Source organism: Salmo trutta, chromosome 13, assembly GCF_901001165.1.
Source record: "Salmo trutta chromosome 13, fSalTru1.1, whole genome shotgun sequence".
NCBI lineage: Eukaryota > Metazoa > Chordata > Actinopteri > Salmoniformes > Salmonidae > Salmo > Salmo trutta.
The window spans coordinates 73168179-73194348 of record NC_042969.1 but is presented as its reverse complement, the minus strand read 5'-3'; the positions used below and the strand labels follow the sequence as shown (position 1 = coordinate 73194348).

The following is a 26170-nucleotide window of genomic DNA, read 5'->3' as shown; positions in this document are numbered from 1 at the left end:
TGGAGGACCAAAAAAGCCGCTACCGATTAATCTGCCAATTTTTTACTTTATTTGTAATAATGACAATTACAACAATACTGAATGAACACTTATTTTAACATAATATAATACATAAATAAAATCAATTTAGCCTCAAATAAATAATGAAACATGTTCAATTTGGTTTAAATAATGCAAAAACAAAGTGTTGGAGAAGAAAGTAAAAGTGCAATATGTGCCATGTAAGAAAGCTAACGTTTAAGTTCCTTGCTCAGAACATGGGAACATATGAAAGCTGGTGGTTCCTTTTAACATGAGTCTTCAATATTCCCATTGCCTGGCATCCCTAAGTCTAAATATTCCTGTTACATTGCACAACCTTCAATGGTATGTCATAATTCTGGCAAATTAGTTCGCAACGAGCCAGGCAATGAACGCAAGAGCAGTGACACAATTTCATGTTAGCAGGCAATATTAACTAAATATGCAGGTTTAAAAATATATACTTGTGTATTGATTTTAAAGAAAGGCATTGATGTTTATGGTTAGGTACATTGGTGCAACAACAGTGCTTTTTTTGCAAATGCGCTTGTTAAATCATCACCCGTTTGTCGAAGTAGGCTGTGATTCGATGAGAAATTAACAGGCACCGTATCGATTATATGCAACGCAGGACACGTTAGATAAACTAGTAATGTCATCAACCATGTGTAGTTAACTAATGATTATGTTAAGATTGGTAGTTTTTTATAAGATAAGTTTAATGCTAGCTAGCAACTTACCTTGGCTTCTTGCTGCCCTCACGTAACAGGTAGTCAACCTAGCATGCAGGCTCCTCGTGGAATGCAATGTAAGGCAGGTGGTTAGAGCGTTGGACTAGTAACCAGAAGGTTGCAAAAACGAATCACCGAATCCCCCCTGAACAAGGCAGTTAACCCCCGTTCCTAGGCTGTCATTGAAAATAAGAATGTGATTTTAATCTGACTTGCCTAGTTAAATAATCGGCAAATCGGTGGCCAAAAATACCGATTACCAATTGTTATGAAAACTTGAAATCGGCCCTAATTAATCGGCCATTCCGATTAATCGATCGACCTCTATAATCTATACTTCCAATAAATGTTATACCCCTTGATTATCAAGACAGGACTTGGAAATATATAACTATAGATTAGCCAAATTGTTTTACCTGAGCATGACCCCAAAACTAAGGACTTATTAGCCACCCCTGCTCGTTGTTTATGAATTTGTTGTCATGGAGGATTGGGCTCATTGATTCGAGTTGAAAAAGAAATGCTGCACTCATGGAATGGCATGCTTTGAGCACCACTGAAAAGTGCTATTTACATTTGAAAAATGTATGCTATATGCTGCATTTGCTATAGGCCTATTGTTTACCTTTTTGTTGGTGACATGTTGATATCTTGATAATATGCAGCTGTTTAAAGGGCAAATCCGCAGATGAAACAATAACTAAACGGAATTCCCGCCTCTGTTTTGGTAAAAAACTGAGGGATGGGCCTGTAGAAATGTAACCACTCTCAGATTAACATACAGAGCTATGGCTGCAAGGACTGACCATCCATGATATACAATTATTGTTATAACCATTTTATGAGGCTATACAGTGTTTGTTTACATTTACAATGTGTACAAATATTGCATTAAAACAAGCTTATATTTTGAGTTCTGACGGAGTGTGACAGTTGATCTAAGCTCATGAGGTATTGATAAATTATATTCTTCAAGAATTTATAAATCCAAAAATGAATGTTGAAACTACAGATTGCCCCTTTAATTAAGTCTATCAAAAGAGTGCACATTTGAGCGTGTGTCCATTAGGCCTATGGGCAAAAAAAATGTATCAGCATGAATTAGATTGAGCAATAAAAGCCCCACTTTTATTCCATAGGCTTGGATCCGCACTAAGCAGCTGTTGCAGGAGCGCATTTTTCACTGGCTGACCACTGGTTTCAAAAACAATGATTGATAGGCACCTTAAACTTGAATTATTGAATTCAACCCTTATTGGGTTCAAATACACATTTGGAGTTGTGAACAGCCATCCACAACAACCACAATCCGTAAAGCGCAAATAGCTAAATGAGAGAGCAGCAGTGTGATTCACAATGCGCTATGTAGATATCAATGATACGTGATATCCGTATCACCGTAGACTACACCACTACTGTCATCATTACCTCCAAGCGTTTATTGAAATTGGATAATCTTTGGATGCCGACAGCAGTCGCACCATTGGAAGACATAGCTGGGACTGTAGCCTACAAAAGCCTATTCCTGCTCTTTTCCTGCGATCCATACACACACATTTGGTGTGTCATCATAGTGGTCTTTGACATGTGGTCAGACTCGCTCAGGTGGAACAAACCTAAACCAGCGCCTACTTTCAATGCTGATTTGAATGTCATTGAGAAAACAGAGAAGTGTGAAAACCTTTTTCGCAAGCATCCTTTCTGAATTTTAAAGTAATCATCGAAGTAACCATCTAGTTTTTCAAAAGTATCTGTAATCTGATTACAATATTTTTGCTGGTAATGTAACGGATTACAGTTACCGTTTTTTTTGTAATGCTTTACATGTAATCCGTTACTCCCCAGTCCCCAGCCCTGCGTATTGGCCAACATTTCTGTTCTGCAGAATGAACGAGTCGTGCGTTCAGAAGCGTTTTTGCGCATCACATAACCTATCACCTGCACATTAAGAGTGGAAGCCTTTTCTGTTCACATAGTTGAACTCGTTCTGGGATGGTGCTTTTATGGCGATGTAGGTGTGTATTTGGTAACCCATTGATGGAAAATAAACCCACCTTGACTTCAACCTTTTGTGCGAAAGTGTATGGATGGTATCTTACAGTTCGTTTTTCTGATGATTGCATCCAAAACATTGGCTCATCGAGGGATGTTTGATGAGGATCGGCAAGCTCCCACTGAAAAGTGCCCGTTGCCAAAAACCCGAGGGTGGATAGCACTTTGATGTGCACAGGAATGCTATGTATTTGCCTTTCTAAAGTGTGTCATAAACCCTCGAAGTATTTAAAAAAAAGTATAGTATTTAAAAAATTGTTTCACTTTCACATGTGACTCTAATTTAACCAATTACTGTACTTTATATAGATTATTATCGTAACAAATGCACATTTGTGGGCAAATATAGCCTGGGTCAATATAGCATGCATGAATTCACAATGGAAATACAATTCAATATAAAAAATGTTTTATTATTAGGCCTACTATCACAATTTTACAGATTTTCAACATATATATTTCCCCATGCTATGCTTAACAAGCAGTTCCGTCATTTCACCGCTTGGCACATGTGCGTACGCATGGTGATGGCTTGCCTTAAATGTTCGAACTCTCAAGCAAACGTTCATATTGATACATATCACACTGCACAGAAATCATCATTTGCAAGGTTTAAGCACAGATTTAAAATCTACGGTAGAGCTCGAACATTCAAGCCCCTGGTGAGCTGCCATAGAGTTACATTAGAAGTGCCCATCCAAGAAGGTTCAAGGGCATTGGCCACAGCTAAAATGAAGTCAAATCACGTTATATCTACAGTAGCTTTGATTGGACTGATGTCAACATCATACTTTCAAAATCTTAGCTAGCAAGCATCATCATAAATCAAGTCGACAATCTACTGGCAAATCCTTTTGAACCCTTGTGTTGGGTTGTGTCAATTTGAATCTGGTATCAGAACAAAATAGTCAGCACAGAGTAACTTCTGATTTCTTTGTACTTGAATTAATGCAAACACTTGAATGGTAAATATGATGTTCGTATATATGGCTCACTGAAACACCACGCAGGGCAGACAGAGAACTGCTCGACCCATCCTTTGTTCTCCCTTATATACTCTGACAGAGATAGTTCCCGCTCACTGCTGGCCTGTCAGAGGGAGGATGAGCATGGTTTAAACTTACTCATCCTATCGCTGGCGTGCAGGCTGGTCCCAGCCTCATGATGCACTTCCTGTACACTCTGAGCCCGTTTTTGTATTTCAGAATCAAGTGGTTTCTTATGTGACTCCAGTTTGAGAAACAGCCTTCTGCATGCCTCAACAGTTTTACCCCCTATTGAGCCACACAAGCATGTAGCTTAACAAAACAATAGAACATATTGATACATGTGCTGATGTATAAAGATAATTATTCCTCACACTTGTCATATGAAGAGAAATAATGAAGAGAAGTTATAGATAAAACGTATCAGTGCTCATCGGCCATTGGACATAAACATTACACAACAAGTTGGAAATCGCAAATTCAACAATGAGTGGTTTGGAAGGAATCAGTGGCTAACTGCGAGCATTGCAAAGTAATCACTAGCCTGCTATTCAGTGGAGTGGGTGTGTGGTCCAAGTCTCTATTTAAGGGTCTCTTTTCCAAGCTTAAAAGGATAAGCTTTAAACATTGGCCATGCTGTCAATCCAGCATGACTTCTGCCGTGCTCAAAACAACTGGAAACTCAGAACTGGGAAATCTCAGACTTCAGTGAGTACAAAACAACTGGGAACTCAGAATTTTTTTTTGCTCCAACTGGGAAAATACTAATGGTGATCCAACTCGGAATTGCATGTTGGGAACTCGGACCTCTTTCTAGAGCTCCGACCTGAAGATCACTGTCATCATGATTCAACCTTGTTTTTTTCAAAGTTCCTAATTGTCTTGAAAGCACCATAAATCTATAGAATGCCAGACTTTGATGACAAAGTTTGATGACAAAATTTGACCATGAAGGACCGCTGTGCCATCTTCCTGTTCAAGTGAGCACAGCACAACAAGGTGAGTCCAAAAATGTCTTGTATGCTGCTGCATGAATTATGTAATATGCCAGGGAGATATGTATACTGCAGCTAAGAAAGTAATACTCAGTGTATGTTGTGTAGTAAGCTATTAGTAGCCCATGTGCCTCACCCTAATAATTTGGTCCCTTTTCCCCTCATAATTTAGGCAACTGTTCTGACTTGGTGGTGCACATGTAGCCTATAGCCTGTTTTAGAGAAATATCCTAATATAATATTGTAAGAGCTTTCATTGTCTGCTTATATGCCCCCTTCATTTATCCTATCATTCTGACTTGGTGTACAGGGAGAATACTGTAAGAACGGCCCATGTTCTGAATTCTGTCGCTGTACATTTCAAAAGTGCTGACCAACAGGTTATATTGACTACGTCTGTCCTAGCTCGCTCATTAATGTCTTAATCGAAATTACGGAGTGCCTCTTATCCGCTTGACGTCCCCTTATGCCATAGTTTATACATCTCAATTGTCAGTAGAAACCACATTTGTTTATGCAAGTCAGCCATATCAGCTATGTTTTTTTAAAGGCAGTAAATGAGGCTGAATGAACTCTTTCGCTGCCAGACAAGGCATCACTGATAGCCAGGTGTAGCAGTGGTAAGGTGTTGGGACTGATATTGGGACTCTGCTGTTGGGACAGCTTTATGTAGGCCCTAACAGTTTGTGAGCACCGCTTGTCACCGTTACAGTGCAATTAATGTATTGTTTAGTGTTGTGTTGTGTAGTGACTTTGCTGGCATGCATCTGAATTTTTTTTGGGGGGGATTGCACCACCAAGATTTACATGCTTAGATCGCTACTGTGTATATTTATATTAGGTTCAGTATGAGCTGACAGCACTACTAATGCTGTGTGAGGTGAGGCTGTGAGAGGGGGCATGGCATGGAATTATGGTTCTGGCTAAGGGCTAATGGGTTCAATGGGCGGCCACAACTTTGTGCTGTCATTTTATCACAGGTGAAGGATTCAGAATGGGAGAGAAGGAGTTGGTGGCCGTCAGGCAGGCAGGGAGGCGCTGCAGGGCACAGTGAAAAATCACCTCCTGTCTCCCACCTGTCATGACTGGACTAGCGAGTCAGGAAGAGCGGGCAATGGTTGAAGTGAGAATGAGACAATTGTCTGGAACGGGCATTTTTCTGCACTTTCCCCTGTGTAACTGCCACACTCCACAGCATTAATCAGGGCTGGGGGTGACAGTGACAAGGAGCCAGCCAGCACAACTGCTGATCTGTCACTGCAGAGAGGCAAATGACGGCAGTGACTTTGAGTGGGCTGCAGGAAGGACAGACACAGTCCGACACCACCAGTGTACTGTTAAAGTCAAGAAGCAGTGCAGCTTGGCTGGGTTGTGTTTCGGAGGATGTATGGCTCTCGACCTTCGCCTCCCCCGAGTCCATACGGGAGTTGCAGCGATGGGACAAGACTGTAACTCCCAACTGAATACCACGAAATTGGGGAAAAAAAGGGGTAAAAACCAAAAAATTGTGTTTCTCAGCCTGGAATTCACATCAAGCAACATTCGCATTTGACCAAAATGTGGAGTACTTCAAATGTAGTTAGTTTCGTTTTTAAATATTTCAGTTTGAAATCTTAAATGAAATATTTCCACCCCCTTTGTTTGCCTTTGTTTTCCTCGGGAGTGATAATAAACAATAGCACTATCTGTCCTTGTCTGAGTATCATCATTGTCTGGGAAAAGCCAGTGTCACTCATTTGTCTGCTCAAGTACCTAATCCTGTGGTGACAAATGTATTCTTTTAAAACTGACAGGAACGGCCTGAGGGCGTCTTGTCTTTGGTCCAGTCTTTGTTTTTACTAGACTCACCCATGTGTCTGATATGTTCTGGTCAGAGGGTTTTGTAGTTAGCTTTTCCCAAGATTGTCCATAGTCGTGAATTCCTCATTGCTTAAGCATGCATGCTGTCACAAGGTACAAGGAGGCACATGACTGACTCACAGGTGTTTACCATCTTAATCCACATTAAACACTTGGCCAGGTATTTTCCCTGTGGCACTGTTGTGTCTGGCTTCTAACCTGAGGTGCGTTCAACAATGGAAATAGTTAGCTAACATATTCCATTTGTTTTGTGTTAGCCGCAACCGTTCGCTAACAGTCTGAGAAGATAGTGTGCGGCGAAAGTAAGTGTCTGTTTCGGCTCTAAACTGCAGCTAAAAATAATCAAGTGGCCATGTACTTTAGAAGTTCTACTATTTTTAGTGGGAATATCTAAGTCGTTTTCAGTCTGAATATTGTCGCTAAAAAGCCACAGTAATCCTAAAAAAAGTAGCTGTTAGATGTTTGACTGTAACATTTTGGAATGTTCATTCAAATCATTCAACTGAAATTGTTACTCTGGCAACATGTTTGCTGTAACGTCTGCTTCCAACTCACATTTTCAAACACGTCGATCCCCTGAATGCAGCTCACTTTCCAGCTTACACTCTCAAACACCTAGATCCCCTGAACGCAGCTCACTCTCCAGATACCAATCACCTGAATTCTGATCGCCTGTTCACACACCTGTATGTCATTATCACACACTATTTAGTTCAGTTCTTTGCACCCCATCATTGTAAGGTATTGTTTGTTTTGTGACACACTTCTATTCTGAGCTTCATTGAGATTCATTTGCTGCAAACAGAAGCCTTGTTGAACTTGACTCTGGTGGTTTTTTGTTGCAAAATATCAGCAGGTATGAGTGTTTCTTTAAATTCTAATGGCAGAGAAGCCGGTGTTTGGAGCATATAATGGCACGGGTATTTGTTAGGCCTGAGACAAAGTTTTACCCAATCAGCATTTAGGATTAGACCCACCCGTTGTATAAAGCCTTACAGGTATGGGGGAACAGTAGTCTTGCGAGCCACCCTTCCAAATCTTGTGGTGTTATGAGTGAAGCCAGGGTGGGTGGCTGAGGATAGGGCAACGGCAAGGCTGCACTGTTAATGTGAGTGAAGCCAGGGTGGGTGGCTGAGGATAGGGCAACAGCAAGGCTGCACTGTTAATGTGAGTGAAGCCAGGGTGGGTGGGTGGCTGAGGATAGGGCAACAGCAAGGCTGCACTGTTAATGTGAGTGAAGCCAGGGTGGGTGGGTGGCTGAGGATAGGGCAACAGCAAGGCTGCACTGTTAATGTGAGTGAAGCCAGGGTGGGTGGGTGGCTGAGGATAGGGCAACAGCAAGGCTGCACTGTTAATGTGAGTGAAGCCAGGGTGGGTGGGTGGCTGAGGATAGGGCAACAGCAAGGCTGCACTGTAAAAGTAAACCAACTGACCAGATTACTCATAATTACCACTGTAATATTAAGTGAGACCTCACCCTCCATATCTGTATCTAACACTACACAACATTTTCAGGATTCAGACTTCCAAGTAGAGGGTATAAATGATGTGACTGCCCTCTGGAGGACACTAACAGTAAAAAGAAAATGGTTTATAAGGTTTTTGAACTAGAGATGATGTAAGTATCTAATATGCTTGTCAAGTCATGTTATGGAGACATATTTAATTACAGCTCGTATATAAAAGGGCACACAAGTTCAGTTTAGGTCTGTCTGTCTGTCTCTCTGTCTGGAAAATACTGTGTTTCACATCCATAGGAAACGGGGGGAACTACAGTAGTAAGGGAGAACGGTCCTTGACTCTAGTAGACTAAAGCCCTTCACCTCTGTTCCTCCTCCTTTATCAGCTTCCTGATCTGTCTTGCTTTTACTGGAATCAGTTTGCTGTGATCCTGACTACGACCTACTCTATACCTGCCCTTGATCATATCTCTCCTGCGGCCCGTTTCGTCTGTTTGCACACGTCAGGCATTCATTCACCAGTGAGTTTTCTTGCTTTGTGACAAGAGAAGGCATGCTGCCAATTGCTCATCTACTCACAAGCACTTAGAGGTCAGAGACTTTATGGCACAGGCCTTCCTGAATCAGGGATGTAAAGGACCTGTATAGCTGTACCATAAACACCTCCCTCTAACCCCCCTCCACACACATTGTTTTCATATTCTGGCGAGAATCTGAAACGGCGTCATTTGATTTTCTCAAAACAGCTTAATTCAAGGTCAATTACATTGCAAGGATGTCTACATGCATAATTATTTCATTAACCTAAAGGCAATGAGGTTGGCAATGCTAATTACTGGATGAGAGACAGAGTGGAACATTCAGTGTCTAGGAGAAGGGGGGGGGTGTTGTAAAGGAGAGACGCAGGGGTAAGAAACCATGCAAATAATTCTCAATAAAGCCCAACTGTATAAACAATCATCTTATGTTAGAAATATTCCAGACAGTAACAAAGCCTGTATTCATTTAGTTTAAGTATGGGTAATGCATAATGTTCAGAACATGTTAAATTCTCTTTATTATTACATTCTTTTTCAATTCTTACAAAAATACAAATTGCATAGGCACAATTCTGACTAATAATAACTACAAGTTGCTTTTCTGGGGTTTGTGCTGCAGGGGAAGGAAGCACTAGGATTCTCATTGAGAAAACAGTCATCTTTCTCATGTAAACATACATAGCTCAGGTAAACAAAAATCTAGATGTATATTGTGTTTAGTCCCTCATGCTCTGTTTTAAGACTAACAACTCATACAGCTCATTCAGTAGCTATATTTAGCACATATTCTGCATTACGAGCACATGATAAAATGTTAAAACACATTCCTTTCGCTTTTAGGGACTATTGGAGGTTAAACATATACTGTATTCTGCTGTAACATTTCATTTCATCAACACTTTTGTCAATCTGTTTAAACAAGTGTAAGACATTACTAAGAAATCCCCTTGCAAAGCCAAATAGCCAAAGCCATCATTGCAATCCCATGCATACAGTACATACATAGACATATACACGTCAGCTTCCCTCTGTTTGACATCATTGTAGACTTTAACGTTGGTGCCCTCCACTAGAGCTCATGTCTTGGGTTCATTCAGTCAGTACATGGTAAGGAACTGTTGGTAGCCAGCTGAGCCTTGCAGGTAACCCAGCTGCCACGTGAAGGGCACAGCAGGAGAGGAGTCTGAGAAGCTGTCAGTGTGGTTCGGGCGACAGGTTGCCCTCACTCCAAACGGGTATCCTGACCCCCCACTCCACTCGCTGCTGATGTAGTACGGGGGGCTGCTCAACTCCTCGTCAGGGTGCGAGGGCGTGTAGAACTGGGTCTCAGTGGGGGAGAAGTGAGCATAGGATGGGGATGGCAGGCAAGAAGGGCTGTGGTGTCCTCGTCCTGGGGTGTCTGTGTAGAGCTGGAGCTCTGGAGGCAGAATGATGGGAGCCTTGTGGGCATCGTGATCCTGCAGGGACTGCTGGTGGTGTTGACTCCAATGCAACGGCTTATGCTGCAGACAGGTCTCCACCGGGGTCTGGAAGCCCTTCTCTCTCTCCCTATCCTTCCCCAGGACCAGCATGGCCTCCTCAATTCCAGCCGAGGGCTGCCCTCTGAGGCACTCTGCGTGGGTGCAGGGTGGATGTCCTCCTGGCAGGGCACTGGGGCTGGGGTGGGAACGCAGGAAGACGGTCAGTGAAGAGATGTGGTTGATGGCACGTCTCAGAGTGGCGATCTTGGACAGTCGCTTGCCGTTGAGGTCATGTTTGAGCACCATGCGCAGTGCATTGAAAGACTGGTTGTAGTCCAGGATACGTTTTCGCTCGCGAACGTTGGCGGCCACACGGCGGGATTTGGAGCGGACAGGACGACTGCGTCTCTTCACATCAGGGCAGCTGCCGGCCGTGCCGCCCTTGCACTCTGAAGACTTCTTTGAGCCAGCCTCACTGTCCTCGCTGCCACTGTCCTTCTCCTCCTCATCTAAACCCAGCAGAATCCCCTCTTGCTTCTCCTCAGAGAACTCTGACTTGGTGAGAATAGCGTGGCTGCTCATGGCTGGTCTGGTGCCCACACTCCTCCTGTGTACTGTACTCTGAGAAGACAGGCTCATGTCTGTCACTGGTGCCTCTTTCTGCAGACACGGTAGATGTTTACCTTCCAAGCTGAGGTAAAAACTGGTAAAACTCCTCTTGGCTGGTAGTTCCAAGCTCCGGTTCTATCCTACGTGACTCCAATGCAACGGCAGACAGTGCTAGTGTTCAGCCATACCACCTTCCCAAAGCTTTCTCCTTCTACTGTCTCTTAGCTCCTTCCAGTGAGTCAGTTCATACCTGTGGATGGCTCTGACAGGTGAGAGGTGCTTTTAAAGACTTGTCTTTTTGTATGTGTCACATTGTAGGAAGGCTTGCCTAAAAGCAAAGTTGTATTATGTGTTTACGAGGGCCCTGGGGGCAAACAGGAGAAGGATCAGTCAACTGCTCAGACACTCACACCCCTTCCTCTCCCCAGCCTCCCCAGTCATGCAGGATCTCCTCTGCTTCTGAGGTGCATTATTAGCATTATCAGTGTCACAATGGAACATGAACATGTGATGATATCCAGCAGCATTACAACGTGAAAAAAAACATGGTATGTTGTTGGAGGGAAGACATTTGTGAAATGTCTGGAATATTTCAGTAGAAATGTTATCTCAAAAATAATGAGTACCCTAAAAATAATGGTGCTTAGAAGACATTGTGAAATTTCTGTAGGCAAATCTTTGAGTATGAATGTCCTGACAGATAGAATTTCTATCTTAAAAACAATGAGTCACTTTTTACGTCTCAGGAATAGTTTTTTTAGGACTGAGAAAGCATTGCAGTAGCAGCCGTTGTGATTCACTAAGTCTCGCACACACAGTAGTTGAAAGAGATTAACATAAACTTGCTCTGGAAATACATATTATAAAATGCTATCAGGATGTTATAACATTATCATCAAATGGCAATGTTAGAAATCAACCTTACAAAGAATCACTTCATCAAAGTTCACTTATTTCGCACCCACACTATTGTCACGGGTAAAGTATAATATCGTGGGTGTTCACCGAAAATAATGACTAATTGTGGTTTCACGCCTGACATGTAGTGACTTCATCAGGTAAGCTACATCAATAAACTCCTCTTTACACCTTATAGCTGCGAAAATTGAGCAAAAACACTTATGATCATGTGTGACATGAACATCAGATATCTCTACGGCAACAATTAGCCACGTTCTATTGAGTGATTCTTACCTTGCCATGGCTAGACAAAGGTACAGTGTAATTTGGATGTCTAGCGTGAAACTGTCATAAATCAAGCTTGAGTGGCCAACAGGACTTGAACAGACAAGGGCCAAGACTTCAAAGCTGGGGGAAAAGAACACAAAATATTTAACAATTATCACCTGTAATCACTGTTGGCTCAAGTGCTGCTTGGCCTCTATTTTCTACCCTGTTTCCCCCTTCTACCTCCACGGCCTAGCCACCTCCTCCACATCCCCGTCCCCCAACCCTTCCTCTGTTAGAGGTGAAAGACAGTTTTGATGTGAGCAGAGGAACCATTTGTCTAAATTAATGAATTACGATACTGTAATAGGAAACTTTCATGGTTTGATTTAGTGGCAGCAGCAATCTTCTTCCTCTCACCAAGGTGCCACTTACCTCTTTACGACATTCTCTGACACTCTTGTGCTGATAGCTTATTTTGTACAATGTTTTGCTCTACATATCCCATACAAGTAGAAGAACATAATCAACAAATAAATCAATATCCCTGCAGATGACGTTTGTAAGCAATGAATTTGACACGTGTAGACCTTACAGTGAAATGCTTACTTACAGGCTCTAACCAATAGTGTAAAAAAAATGTTAGGTGAACAATAGGTAAGTAAAGAAATAAAACAACAGTAAAAAGACAGGCTATATACAGTAGCGAGGCTACATACAGACACCGGTTAGTCAGGCTGATTGAGGTAGTATGTAGATATGGTTAAAGTGACTATGCATATATGATGAACAGAGAGTAGCAGTAGCGTAAAAGAGGGCTTGGCGGGTGGTGGGTGGCGGGACACAATGCAGATAGCCCGGTTAGCCAATGTGCGGGAGCACTGGTTGGTCGGCCCAATTGAGGTAGTATGTACATGAATGTATAGTTAAAGTGACTGTGCATATATGATAAACAAAGAGTAGCAGCAGTGTAAAAAGAGGGGTTGGGGGGGCCCACAATGCAAATAGCCCGGGTAGCCATTTGATTACCTGTTCAGGAGTCTTATGGCTTGGGGTAAAAACTGTTGAGAAGCCTTTTTGTCCTAGACTTGGCACTCCGGTACCGCTTGCCATGTGGTAGTAGAGAGAACAGTCTATGGCTGGGGTCTTTGACAATTTTTAGAGCCTTCCTCTGACAACGCCTGGTGTGGAGGTCCTGGATGGCAGGCAGCTTTGCCCCAGTGATGTACTGGGCCGTACGCACTACCCTCTGTAGTGCCTTGCGGTCAGAGGCCGAGCAATTGCCGTACCAGGCAGTGATGCAACCAGTCAGGATGCTCTCGATGTTGCAGCTGTAGAACCTTTTAAGGATCTCATGACCCATGCCAAATCTTTTTAGTTTCCTGAGGGGGAATAGGCTTTGTCGTGCCCTCTTCACGACTGTCTTGGTGTGTTTGGACCATTCTAGTTTGTTGTTGATGTGGACACGAAGGAACTTTAAGCTCTCAACCTGCTCCACTACAGCCCCGTCGATGAGAATGGGGGCATGCTCGGTCCTCCTTTTCCTGTAGTCCACAATCATCTCCTTAGTCTTGGTTACATTGAGGGATAGGTTGTTATTCTGGCACCACCCGGCCAGGTCTCTGACCCCCTCCCTATAGGCTGTCTCGTCGTTGTCGGTGATCAGGCCTACCACTGTTGTCGTCTGCAAACTTAATGATGGTGTTGGAGTCGTGCCTGGCCATGCAGTCGTGGGTGAACAGGGAGTACAGGAGGGGACTGAGCACGCACCCCTGTGGAGCTCCAGTGTTGAGGATCAGCGTGGCAGATGTGTTGCTACCTACCCTTACCACCTGGGGGTGGCCCATCAGGAAGTCCAGGACCCAGTTGCAGAGGGAGTTGTTTAGTCCCAGGATCCTTAGCTTAGTGATGAGCTTTGAAGGTACTATGGTGTTGAACGCTGAGCTGTAGTCAATGAATAGCATTCTCACATAAGTGTTCCTTTTGTGGATCTGTTTGGGCGGTATGAAAATTGGAGTGGGTCTAGGGTTTCTGGGATAATGGTGTTGATGTGAGCCATTACCAACCTTTCAAAGCACTTCATGGCTACGGACGTGAGTGCTATGGGTCTGTAGTCATTTAGGCACATTGCCTTTGTGTTCTTGGGCACAGGGACTATGGTGGTCTGCTTGAAACATGTTGGTATTACAGACTCAATCAGGGACATGTTGAAAATGTCAGTGAAGACACCTGCCAGTTGGTCAGCACATGACCAGAGCACACGTCTTGGTAATCTGTCTGGCCCCGCAGCCTTGTGTATGTTGACCTGTTTAAAGGTCTTACTCACGTCGGTTATGGAGAGCGTGATCACACAGTCGTCTGGAACAGCTAATGCTCTCATGCATGCCTCAGTGTTGCTTGCCTCAAAGCGAGCATAGAAGTGATTTAGCTCATCTGGTAGGCTCGTGTCACTGGGCAGCTGTGCTTCCCTTTGTAGTCTGTAATAGTTTGTAAGCCCTGCCACACAAGACGAGCGTCGGAGCCGGTGTAGTATGATTCAATCTTAGCCCTGTATTGATGCTTTGCCTGTTTGATGGTTTGTCGCAGGGCATAGCAGGATTTCTTGTAAGCTTCCGGGTTAGAGTCCCGCACCTTGAAAACGGCAGCTCTACCCTTTAACTCAGTGCGAATGTTGCCTGTAATCCATGGCTTCTGGTTGGGGTATGTACGTACAGTCACTGTGGGGACGACGTCCTCGATGCACTTATTGATAAAGCCAGTGACTGATGTGGCGTACTACTCAATGCCATCGGAAGAATCCCGGAACATGTTCCAGTCTGTGATAGGAAAACAGTCCTGTAGTTTAGCATCTGCTTCATCTGACCATTTTTTTATAGACCGAGTCACTGGTGCTTCCTGCTTTCATTTTTGCTTGTAAGCTGGAATCAGGACGATAGAGTTGTGGTCGGCTTTACCAAATGGAGGGCAAGGGAGAGCTTTGTATGTGTCGCTGTGTGTGGAGTACAGGTGATCTATAATTTTTTTCCCTCTGGTTGCACATTTAACATGTTGATACAAATTTGGTAGAACTGATTTAAGTTTCCCTGCATTAAAGTCTCCGGCCACTAGGAGCGCCGCCTCTGGGTGAGTGGTTTCCTGTTTGCTTATTTCCTTATACAGCTGACTGAGTGTGGTCTTAGTGCCAGCATCTGTCTGTGGTGGTAAATAAACAGCCATGAAAAGTATAGCTGAAAACTCTCTAGGCAAGTAGTCTGGCCTGCAATTTATCACAACATACTCTACTTCAGGTGAGCAAAATCTAGAGACTTCCTACAGACCCCCCCCCATACCCATTACAATGTTTGTTTTTTAGGTTCAAACGCACTGGCAAATGATATATATCTCCCCTAAAAGAATATTGACCTTCTTTTTCTTTAACTTCCAAGGCACTGTCATTACACTGCTTGAGTGCATGCTTTCAAAAACATTAAAAAAAATGTAGATTTACAACGTCACTTGTTCTCTAAGGCTCTGTAGCTTCACCTGTCAGACTGGACTCTGCTGATCATATCAGCCCAAATGCTGCTGGGGGTCATCACTCTTATCACACACTCATTGAGAGGTCATTGAAGACATTGTTTCCTTCCTGCCTGGGTTTATAGCGCGCTGCTTAAAAAGTCAATTAGGCCTACGAGGTACAAGGTGCTTGTTTTGAGCCTTCCCAACAGTTAACTGCTTTGGCTTAAGTGGTGTAAATGGTTATGCACACTACAGGAGGTTGGTGGCACCTTAATTGGGGAGGACGGCCTCGTGGTAATGGCTGGAGCGGAATAAGTGGAATGGTATCAAATTTAATTTTATCCAATCCAGACATTATTATGAGCTGTCCTCCACTCAGCAGCTGATGCACTCATTTAGCGATAGCATTTCCAACGTTTAACCTTTAAGCTGCTGTCATAGGCGTAGCTTGACTTTTCAGTTTGGGGGTGCTAATTTGGATCGATTTTGTAGAGGCCTACAATGTAGAATGCCTTGTTGGTCAAATAAACAATTTGAAAGAGAAATGTCCATGTCCAGGTTTGTGTCATGCAAAGGTGTTTTTACGTTTGTTTCCTGCACTGACATGGTGAGAGCGATGTCATTGCAATGCTAAAGTAAAAGGCAGAGAGTTATTGTTGGTGGGAAAAAAAGTTGTTTAGGAGAGAATTACAACATTGTCCTTCCTTTTCTTGTTCTGCAATTAGGATGTAATTTCTAGGTTTCTTAAACACAGGTCTGCACACTCTGACATGGTGTTCGCTCTATAATTTGAAATTAGTTGTAAAAGCCATAACCTTTCCATGCTAATCATAGGTTGGGTTTTGGAAAAGGTGGGTGGGTCACAACCAGACAATTCCAGTCAGAGCTTTCCCTAAAGAACAGTGAAGAGTAACTGTTTTGCCCATGTCTTCATATCTTCTATCAATTCATCCCCATAACAATATGACCTTCTGAGTCACCATGACTTCAATGTTAGACTATACCCTCTCACATTTCTTTCCCTTGTCCCTTGGTTTGATTGCAGACACGGCTCCTCTCAAGATGATCCTCTAAGATCTGAGGGGAGGGATAAAAACATATGAAACGTTCAAAAATCATCCTTGTAAATTAAACTATATATCTGCTGCATATATGCCATATTAGCTTTTTTTATCAACATAATTTTCATCCATCATTTCTCCCTAACTTTTAATGTCATCAGCCATCACTAGTTTGATGTCATCTTAGCAGAATGATCCCAGGAGAATCTGAAGCATCTACTTGGTTAGCCACATCCTGGACTGACTGAGTAATTGAGTAACTCAACAAGCTGGATGCAGTCTATCACAGTGCCATCCGTTTTGTCACCAAAGCCCCATATACTACCTACCACTGCGACCTGTACGCTCTCGTTGGCTGGCCTTCGCTTCATAATCGTCGCCAAACACATTGGCTCCAGGTCATCTACAAGACCCTGCTAGGTAAAGTCCCCCCTTATCTCCGCTCACTGGTCACCATAGCAGCACCCACCTGTAGCACGCGCTCCAGCAGGTATATCTCTCTGGTCACCCCCAAAGCCAATTCCTCCTTTGGTCATCTCTCCTTCCAGTTCTCTGCTGCCAATGACTGGAACGAACTACAAAAATCTCTGAAACTGGAAACACTTATCTCCCTCACTAGCTTTAAGCACCAGCTGTCAGAGCAGCTCACAGATCACTGCACCTGTACATAGCCCATCTATAATTTAGCCCAATCTACTACCTCTTCCCCTACTGTATTTATTTATTTTATTTATTTTGCTCCTTTGCACCATATTATTTATATTTTAACTTTGAACTTTCTTCAAACTACAAATCTACCTTTCCAGTGTTTTTCTTGCTATACTTTATTTACTTTGCCACCATGGCATTTTTTGCCTTTACCTCCCTTATCTCACATCATTTGCTCACATTGTATATAGTCTTATTTTTTTCATTGATTGTATGTTGTTCTACTCCATGTGTAACTCTGTGTCGTTGTATGTTGTCGAACTGCTTTGCTTTATCTTGGCCAGGTCGCAATTGTAAATGAGAACTTGTTCTCAACTTGCCTACCTGGTTAAATAAAGGTGAAATAAATAAATAAATAAAATTGGATGAGAGGAAATAAAAGGGAGGATGTACGACCTGTACAGGTAGAGTGTCTGATGAACAAGTCGCCGATAATGCAATACTAGCTGAGGACTTTGCTCCTGGGAACTGAAGCTCAGTGTTTTGGCAGGACTGGCTCTCTGGAGTCTGAGAGAACATAGGCATCTTGCAGTAGCCTAACCTTGTGAAGTAAGTTGTGTTGCCATTTCAAGCTTGTCTAATTATACTAATTCTACATTCTACATCTCTTGTCTCTTCTTAGTGTACAACAACAACTGTTTATAAAAAATGTAAAAACGTGAAGCTAGTGTAGCCATAGTGCCCTTGGCTTTGACCAAAGCTTGCCTTTTGACCGTTAAAAAGAGGTACCCTTGAGCAAGACACTTCACCTTGATTGTTCCACCTAAAATCATGGCATTATATATGCCATCTAAACCAATTGAGATTGCCAATTCAAGTGGACTCCAATCAAATTATGGTAAATCAAGTGTTTTATTTTTCACAAGGGGTTAGAATGAGCATTGTCAGCATAGTCACCGGAGCTGCTGTCCCAAGCCATCTTAAATTCTAAGCAAACTAGCAGACAGAGCCAGTGTTTTAATGCTCTGCACCCACATCTCCATTCCCTCCTCCACCTGTGGGGTGTTCATTTGCTCCATCAGAAATTGGAAGCATCTAATTCCCTCCGTCAGCACGTCACACCCTTCATCTGTAATTACAGCACCAGGTAGTCCAGCACTGTCTTTGATTAATTTGTAGCGGAAAGGATTTGGGGCTAGCACAGCACAGTGTGCTGCGTCATAGCCTATTGTCCTACAGATGTAGGATCTTAATTTGAGCCAGTTTGCTACAGCAGGAAAATAATCCTGCGTCAATAGGACATTTTATTTTTTATGTGGATTATAATTAATGGAATATTTTTTAGGGGTTGATTCATTTTTTGTAAGGAGAAATCATGTCGGAAATTTCCAAGTGGAAATTACAATTTTCAGAAGCCTTTTTAAACCTCAAATACACTACATGTTTTAAATGTCCTGCTTTGCAGAAACGTTATCCTCCAACAGGGTGATCAATTTAAGATCCTACATCTGTATAGTGCACAAACAGGCTTCCTAAGAGGCCTGAGATTTACAGCAGAGCTTGACAGATTTATGGTCCGAACACAAAAAGCTTTGACTGTAGTTTGGAACATCCCTTGGCCCAGTGTTTCTGACAGATGACAAGACACCAGCAATTATCTGTCGCCATGAATAAATCAAGAACTTTACTTCACACCCATCCACATAACTATTTTGAAAAGCAGGCCGGCATGAGCAACCTGCTCAAGATTTCTTTCTGCTCTGAGATTTGTAAATTACAGATACACTATTTCTTCTTGGGTAATTCGAGATAATAAGTAAGCAGAGTGACTTGGTGTCCAGTTTTCTGACTGGGGAGTTGCAAGGGAGGTTGTTGAATCTTCACACTCCTATGAGAAGGTTTAGACTAATATTTGTAATCTAGCAATGATATAAAAACAGTTTTCAATTAAGACATTTAGTACTGCTACTATTGTTTTAATTTAAGTGTCAAACCAATGAAAACATAATTGTGCTCTTTAAAACGGAGTGCGACAGCAACGCTTATAATAATGTATCTGAAAAGTGAGATGTTATTTTTACTCTTTGTTATTCCATGGGCTTCACGTAAGATGTTGTTAAATAGGGGGAGTCCAACTGGGTGTGATGGAAATAAAGTCAGCATAGCAGCCAGGTAGTCTGGGGCCCCCTGGCCCTTTGTCCCTGCAGCTGTCAACCTGTAGAGGTGGAGGACCCTGTTGGTACACGCTCTCCCCTTCCAGCTCCAACCCTCTGTAACATACACGCTCTCCCCATCCAGCTCCAACCCTCTGTAACATACACGCTCTCCCCATCCAGCTCCAACCCTCTGTAACATACACGCTCTCCCCATCCAGCTCCAACCCTCTGTAACATATACGCTCTCACCATCCAGCTCCAACCCTCTGTAACATACACGCTCTCCCCATCCAGCTCCAACCCTCTGTAACATACACGCTCTCCCCATCCAGCTCCAACCCTCTGTAACATACACGCTCTCCCCATCCAGCTCCAACCCTCTGTAACATACACGCTCTCCCCATCCAGCTCCAACCCTCTGCCTTCATACACTGGCAGAGCTGCTTGGCCTTTAGGAGGTCAGTGATGTCATATTTGGACAGGATCTTTACCCTGTGGAGGGAGCTGGTGGATCACCTCTTCTAACGCCCCTCCCTCCCTGTCCTGCCTCCTCAACCAGACTGACTCACCCACCAGGGGCTGTCTGTCTGCATGCAGGGCTCTACCTGTGGGAAGAGAGAGTAAGTTGATGGCACAGGGCTGAGTCACACACACACCAATAAAGGTCTCTGTGCTCCATAAAAAATAAAGTTATTCTATACAATACTATACATGAAATGATTGATGGTCCCAAAGGACTGCGTTTAGAACCTACTAGTGTAAATGCAGTACCTACAATTCTTCAGCATCAATCCCCTGTCATCATCAGTCATTCATTCATGTCAATGGGAGATTTGTGTGAACATTTGTAACGCTGGCAGATCTGAAGTTATGATTCGGCCGTCAGTGAGTGTCCGTTAAAACTGTCTGTCTGCCTATCATCAGGTTAGATGACACATCAGTCTGTGCACATACAGAGCCAAGTCGTCATCACTGTGAGCTGTATTGTTGTCTTTCTGTTGAATCTGTTTCCATGGTGAGAACATGCAGCAAACATTCCCATCTGCCAAGAAAAGAACACAAACCAAGAAAGTTATAAAGATCTGAGAGATTAGATAAATAAGAGTATTGCCTAATTTCAAAGATGACAGGACCTTCTAATTACATGCAACATACAAAAAAGTGATACCTGGCTGGCCAAAGCCTTCACATTCTAACAAACCTTTACAGTGTACTGTTTTAGAGGTGGCCTCCTGTGCCAGGGCTTTCAATGAGACAGCCATGCATTCCAGCAGAGTGAAATATGAGCTGTTAATAACACAAACCTTCCACTGACATGAGAGTCTGTCATCAATACACAAGGAGAGTTAAATCACTAGTGTCCCACTGGTATTGTTATGAGTGAAGCACCACGCTCAAGGCAAACTGGCCTACAGTAGCTATGTTCCAGCATTGCACATCCCTCGTCTAGCATTATCCATTCAAGCGCTCTACAATTAAAACCCTGCAGCTTTTCACTGAAAGGACACTATAAGAACCCTGATGTGATTTATGTGATTTATGCTTTCACTGATACCATGACAAAAGCTTGTCTTTGTCGGAACTACAGCAAGATGCTCTGACGACATGACATGCCCTGTAGTTTACCCCTGTAGTGGTGCAGGAATGTTGGCCCTCTCTGCCCCATCTACAATGCTGTGAAAAAGTATTTGCCCCCTGTCTGATTTTCTCTATTTTTCATACTGAATGTTATCAGATCTTCAACCAAAACCTACAATTAGATAAAGGGAACCTGAGGTTACAAATGACAACAAAAAAGTTAATTATTTTATTTATTTAACAAAGTTTTGCAACACCCAATTCCCCTGTATGAAAAAGTAATTGCTCCCTTACAAACAATAACTGGTTGTGCCACCTTTAGCTGCAATGACGCCAACCAAATTAATCCTGTAGTTGTTGATCAGTCTCCCACATCACTGTGGAGGAATTTTGGCCCACTCTGCATACAGAAATGCTTTAAGTCAGCGATATTTGTTGGTTTTCAAACATGAACTGCCATGCTTGACCGTTGGTATAAAGTTTATTGTGGAATACAGTGTTTGGTTTTCACCAGGCATAATGGGACCCATGTCGTCCAAAAAGTTATACTTTTGACTCATCTGTCTATTGTCACGCCCTGACCATAGAGAGCCCTTGGTTCTCTATGGTGTAGTAGGTCAGGGCGTGACTAGGGGGTGATCTAGTATGTCTATTTCTATGTTGGTGCTGATATGGTTCCCAATTAGAGGCAGCTGTTTATCGTTGCCTCTGATTGGGGATCATATTTAGGTAGCTATTTCCCCAGCTGTGTTTTGTGGGATATTGATTGATTGTTAGTGTGTTTGGGCACTACGTCCTCACGGTCTTTGTAAGTTTTGCTTTGTTAGTTTCACTTAAATAAATATGTGGAACTATACTCACGCTGCGCCTTAGTCCGCTCATTTCCAAGAACGTGACAGAATATCCCAACAAACCAGGACCAAGCAGCGTGTTCACCAGGTAAAGGAGTTTTGGACATGGGAAGAAATGATGGGTGGATGCGAAACCCTTCCTTGGCGGCAGACGGAAGGTAATAATGGAGGACAGCGATGCCAGGGTTTGCAGCCACAGAAAGCCCAAGGACAACCCCAAGATTTTTTTTGGGGGGGGGGCACAAGGGGTGGCCGGTCGAGCCGAGGAGAGTGCCAGAGCCCAAATGGCAAACTCTTGAGGAGCGTGTCGTCAGACCACGGCCACAGAAACCCCAAGATTGTTTGGGGGGGGGAGCACATGGAGCTGGTGGCTGAGCCGCAGGAAGAGCCAGAGACTGTCAGGGAGGCAATGGAGAAGTTGGGAGAGATGAGAAAGATGTTGTGCAAGTGTGTTCTGCTCAACATTTGACCAGAAGATCCGGTTAGTAGTCTGGTGAAACCTGTGTCGGCTCCACGCATCTGGCCTCCAGTGCGCCTCCCCAGTCCGGTATGTCCTGTGCCTGCTCCTCGCACTCGCCCTGAAGTGCGTGTCTCCAGTCCGGTACGTCCTGTGCTTGCTCTTCGCACTCGCCCTGAAGTGCGTGTCCCCAGTCCGGTACGTCCTGTGCCTGCTCCTCACACTCGTCCTGAAGTGCGTGTCACCATTCCGGTGCCACCTGTACCAGCTCCACGCATCAGGCCTCCAGTGCCCCTCCACAGTCTGGTACGTCCTGTGCCTATTCTCCGCACTCGCCCTGAAGTGCGTGTCACCAGTCTGGTGCCACCTGTACCGGCTCCACGCACTAAGCCTCCAGTGCGCATTCACAGTCCAGAGCTTCCGGCGACGGTTCCCGGTCCGGAGCTTCCGGCGACGGTTCCCGGTCCGGAGCCTCCGGCGACGGTTCCCGGTCCGGAGCCTCCGGCGACGGTTCCCGGTCCGGAACTTCCAGGCACGGTGTCCAGTCCACCTCCAAGGCCGGAGCCTTCCTCTGCGCCGATGCCCAGTCCAGGCACGGTGTCCAGTCCTGCTCCAAGGCCGGAGCCTTCCTCTGCGCCGATGTCCAGGCACGGCGTCCAGTCCAGCTCCAGGGCGGGAGCCTTCCTCTGCGCCGGTGCCCAGTCCAGGCACGGTGTCCAACCCAGCTCCAGGGCCAGAGTCCTCCTTTGTGCCGATGTCCAGGCACGGTGTTCAGCCCGGCGCGATGGCCGGATCCGGGGTCTGGGTGGGGGATACGACCTGCACTGGAGCCGCCACCGACACTAATCACCCCCCCCCACCCTTCCCATTTGGTTTCAGGTTTTGCGGCCGGAGTCCGCACCTTTGGGGGGTACTGTCATGCCCTGACCATAGAGAGCCCTTGGTTCTCTATGGTGTAGTAGGTCAGGGCGTGACTAGGGGGTGATCTAGTATGTCTATTTCTATGTTGGTGCTAATATGGTTCCCAATTAGAGGCAGCTGTTTATCGTTGCCTCTGATATTTAGGTAGCTATTTCCCCACCTGTGTTTTGTGGGATATTGATTGTTAGTGTGTTTGGGCACAACGTCCTCATGGTCTTTAAGTTTTGTTTTGTTGGTTTCACTTAAATACATTTGTGGAACTATACTCACGCTGCGCCTTGGTCCGCTCATTTCCAAGAACGTGACATCCATAGAACATTCTTACAAGAGTCTTCATGATCATCCAGGTGCTTTTGGCAAACTTTTTTTTTTTAAAGCAACACATTTGATGTTTTGTAATGGCCTAGTTAAAGTCCAGACCTAATCCCAATTGAGATGTTGTGGCAGGACTTGAAACCAGCAGTTCATGCTTGAAAACCCACAAATGTCACTTAATTAAAGCAGTTCTGCATGCAAGAGTGGGCCAAAATTCCCCCACAGCGATGTGAGAGACTGATCAACAACTTCAGGAAGCATTTGGTTGCAGCTAAAGGTTGCCCAACCAGTTATTGAGTCTAAGGGGGCAATTACTTTTTCACACAGGGGAATTGGGTGTTGCGTGACTTTGTTATTAATTAAATTAAATAACAAGTATCCTTTTATTTTTTGGTTATTGGTAAATTAATCTAATATCAGGTTTTGGTTGAAGATCTGATAACATTTATTATGAAAAATATGCAAAAATAGAGAAACAAAGGCAGCAAATACTTTTTCATGACACTTTGGGTAGTCATTGGCCACCAAACACCATGATCACAGAGGCTCTGAGAAAGACAAGTTGTTTCTTCAGAGGTTGAGGTTATAAGACAGCTAGCTCTCTCTTTAATGTAATATACAGTTGAAGTCGGAAGTTCACATACACCATAGCCAAATACATTTATACTCCGTTTTTCACAATTCCTGACATTTAATCCAGGTAAAAAAATCCCTGTTTTAGTTCAGTTAGGATCACCACTTTATTTTAAGAATGTGAAATGTCAGAATAATAGCAGAGAGAATTATTTCTTTCAGCTTTTATTTCTTTCATCACATTCCCAGTGGGTCAGAAGTTTACATACACTCAATTAGTATTTGGTAGCATTGCCTTTAAATTGTTTAACTTGGGTTAAACGTTTCGGGTAGCCTTCCACAAGCTTCCCACAATAAGTTGGGTGAATTTTGGCCCATTCCTCCTGACAGAGCTGGTGTAACTGAGTCAGGTTTATAAGCCTCCTTGCTTGCACACGCTTTTTCGGTTCTGCCCACAAATTTTCTACAGGATTGAGGTCAGGGCTTTGTGATGGCCACTCCAATACCTTGACTTTGTTGTCCTTAAGCCATTTTGCCACAACTTTGGAAGTATGCTTGGGGTCATTGTCCATTTGGAAGACCCATTTGCGACCAAGCTTTAACTTCCTGACTGATGTCTTGAGATGTTGCTTCAATATATCCACATAATTTTCCCCCCTCATGATGCCATCTATTTTGTGAAGTGCACCAGTCCCTCCTGCAGCAAAGCACCCCCACAACATGATGCTGCCACCCCCATGCTTCACGGTTGGGATGGTGTTCTTCGGCTTGCAAGCCTCCCCCTTTTTCCTCCAAACATAACGATGGTCATTATGGCGAAACATTTCTATTTTTGTTTTATCAGACCAGAGGACATTTCTCCAAAAAGCACAATCTTTGTCCCCAAGTGCAGTTGCGAACCGTAGTCGGGCTTTTCTATGGCAGTTTTGTAGCAGTGGCTTCTTCCTTGAGTGGCCTTTCATGTTATGTTGATATAGGACTCGTTTGACTGTGGATATAGATACTTTTCTACCGGTTTCCTCCAGCGTCTTCACAAGGTCCTTTGCTGTTGTTCTGGGATTGAGTTGCACTTTTTGCACCAAAGTACGTTCATCTCTAAGAGACACAACGCGTCTCCTTCCTGAGCGGTATGACGGCTGCGTGGTCCCATGGTGTTTATACTTGTGTATTATTGTTTGTACAGATGAACGTGGTACCTTCAAACGTTTGGAATTTGCTCCCAAGATGAACCAGACTTGTGGAGGTCTACAATTTTTTTCTGAGGTCTTGGCTGATTTCTTTTGATTTTCCCATGATGTCAAGCACAAATCAAATCAAATCAGATCAAATTTATTTATATAGCCCTTCGTACATCAGCTGAAATCTCAAAGTGCTGTACAGAAACCCAGCCTAAAACCCCAAACAGCAAGCAATGCATGTGAAAGAAGCACGGTGGCTGGGAAAAACTCCCTAGGAAAAACTCCTGAGAAAGGCCAAAAACCTAGGAAGAAACCTAGAGAGGAACCAGGCTATGAGGGGTGGCCAGTCCTCTTCTGGCTGTGCCGGGTGGATATTATAACAGAACATGGTCAAGATGTTAAAATGTTCGTAAATGACCAGCATGGTCAAATAAATAATAATCATAGTAATTGTCGAGGGTGCAACAAGCACGTCCGGTGAACAGGTCAGGGTTCCGTAGCCGCAGGCAGAACAGTTGAAACTGGAGCAGCAGCATGGCCAGGTGGACTGGGGACAGCAAGGAGTCATCATGCCAGGTAGTCCTGAGGCATGGTCCTAGGGCTCAGGTCCTCCGAGAGAAAGAAAGAAAGAGAGAATTAGAGAGAGCATATTTACATTCACACAGGACACCGGATAAGACAAGAGAATACTCCAGATGTAACAGACTGACCCTAGCCCCCCGACACATAAACTACTGCAGCATAAATACTGGAGGCTGAGACAGGAGGGATCAGAAGACACTGAGTTTGAAGGTAGGCCTTGAAATACATCCACAGGTACACCTCCAATTGACTCAAATGATGTCAATTAGCCTATCAGAAGCTTCTAAAGCCATGACATAATTTTCTGGAAGTTTCCAAGCTGTTTAAAGGCACAGTCAAATTAGTGAATGTAAACTTCTGACCCACTGGAATTGTGATACAGTGAATTATAAGTGAAATAATCTGTCTGTGAACAATTGTTGGAAAAATGACTTGTGTCATGCACAAAGTAGATGTCCTAACCGACTTGCCA

The 26170-nt window shown here is 43.8% G+C and overlaps 1 protein-coding gene across 1 annotated transcript; it reads right to left on the bottom strand.

Moving 5' to 3' along the window:
- Positions 1-9138: 9138 nt before the first annotated feature.
- LOC115204945 (class A basic helix-loop-helix protein 9) lies at positions 9139-10950 on the bottom strand. Its single transcript, XM_029770520.1, has one exon. It carries the CDS (start codon positions 10741-10743, stop codon positions 9742-9744), a length of 1002 nt encoding a protein of 333 aa, XP_029626380.1. The 5' UTR covers positions 10744-10950; the 3' UTR covers positions 9139-9741.
- Between the last annotated feature and the right edge of the window lie 15220 nt (positions 10951-26170).

Excerpts from the sequence above, each read along its gene's own strand:
- LOC115204945 (XM_029770520.1), bottom strand. The coding sequence starts at position 10,743 with ATGAGCCTGTCTTCTCAGAGTACAGTACACAGGAGGAGTGTGGGCACC.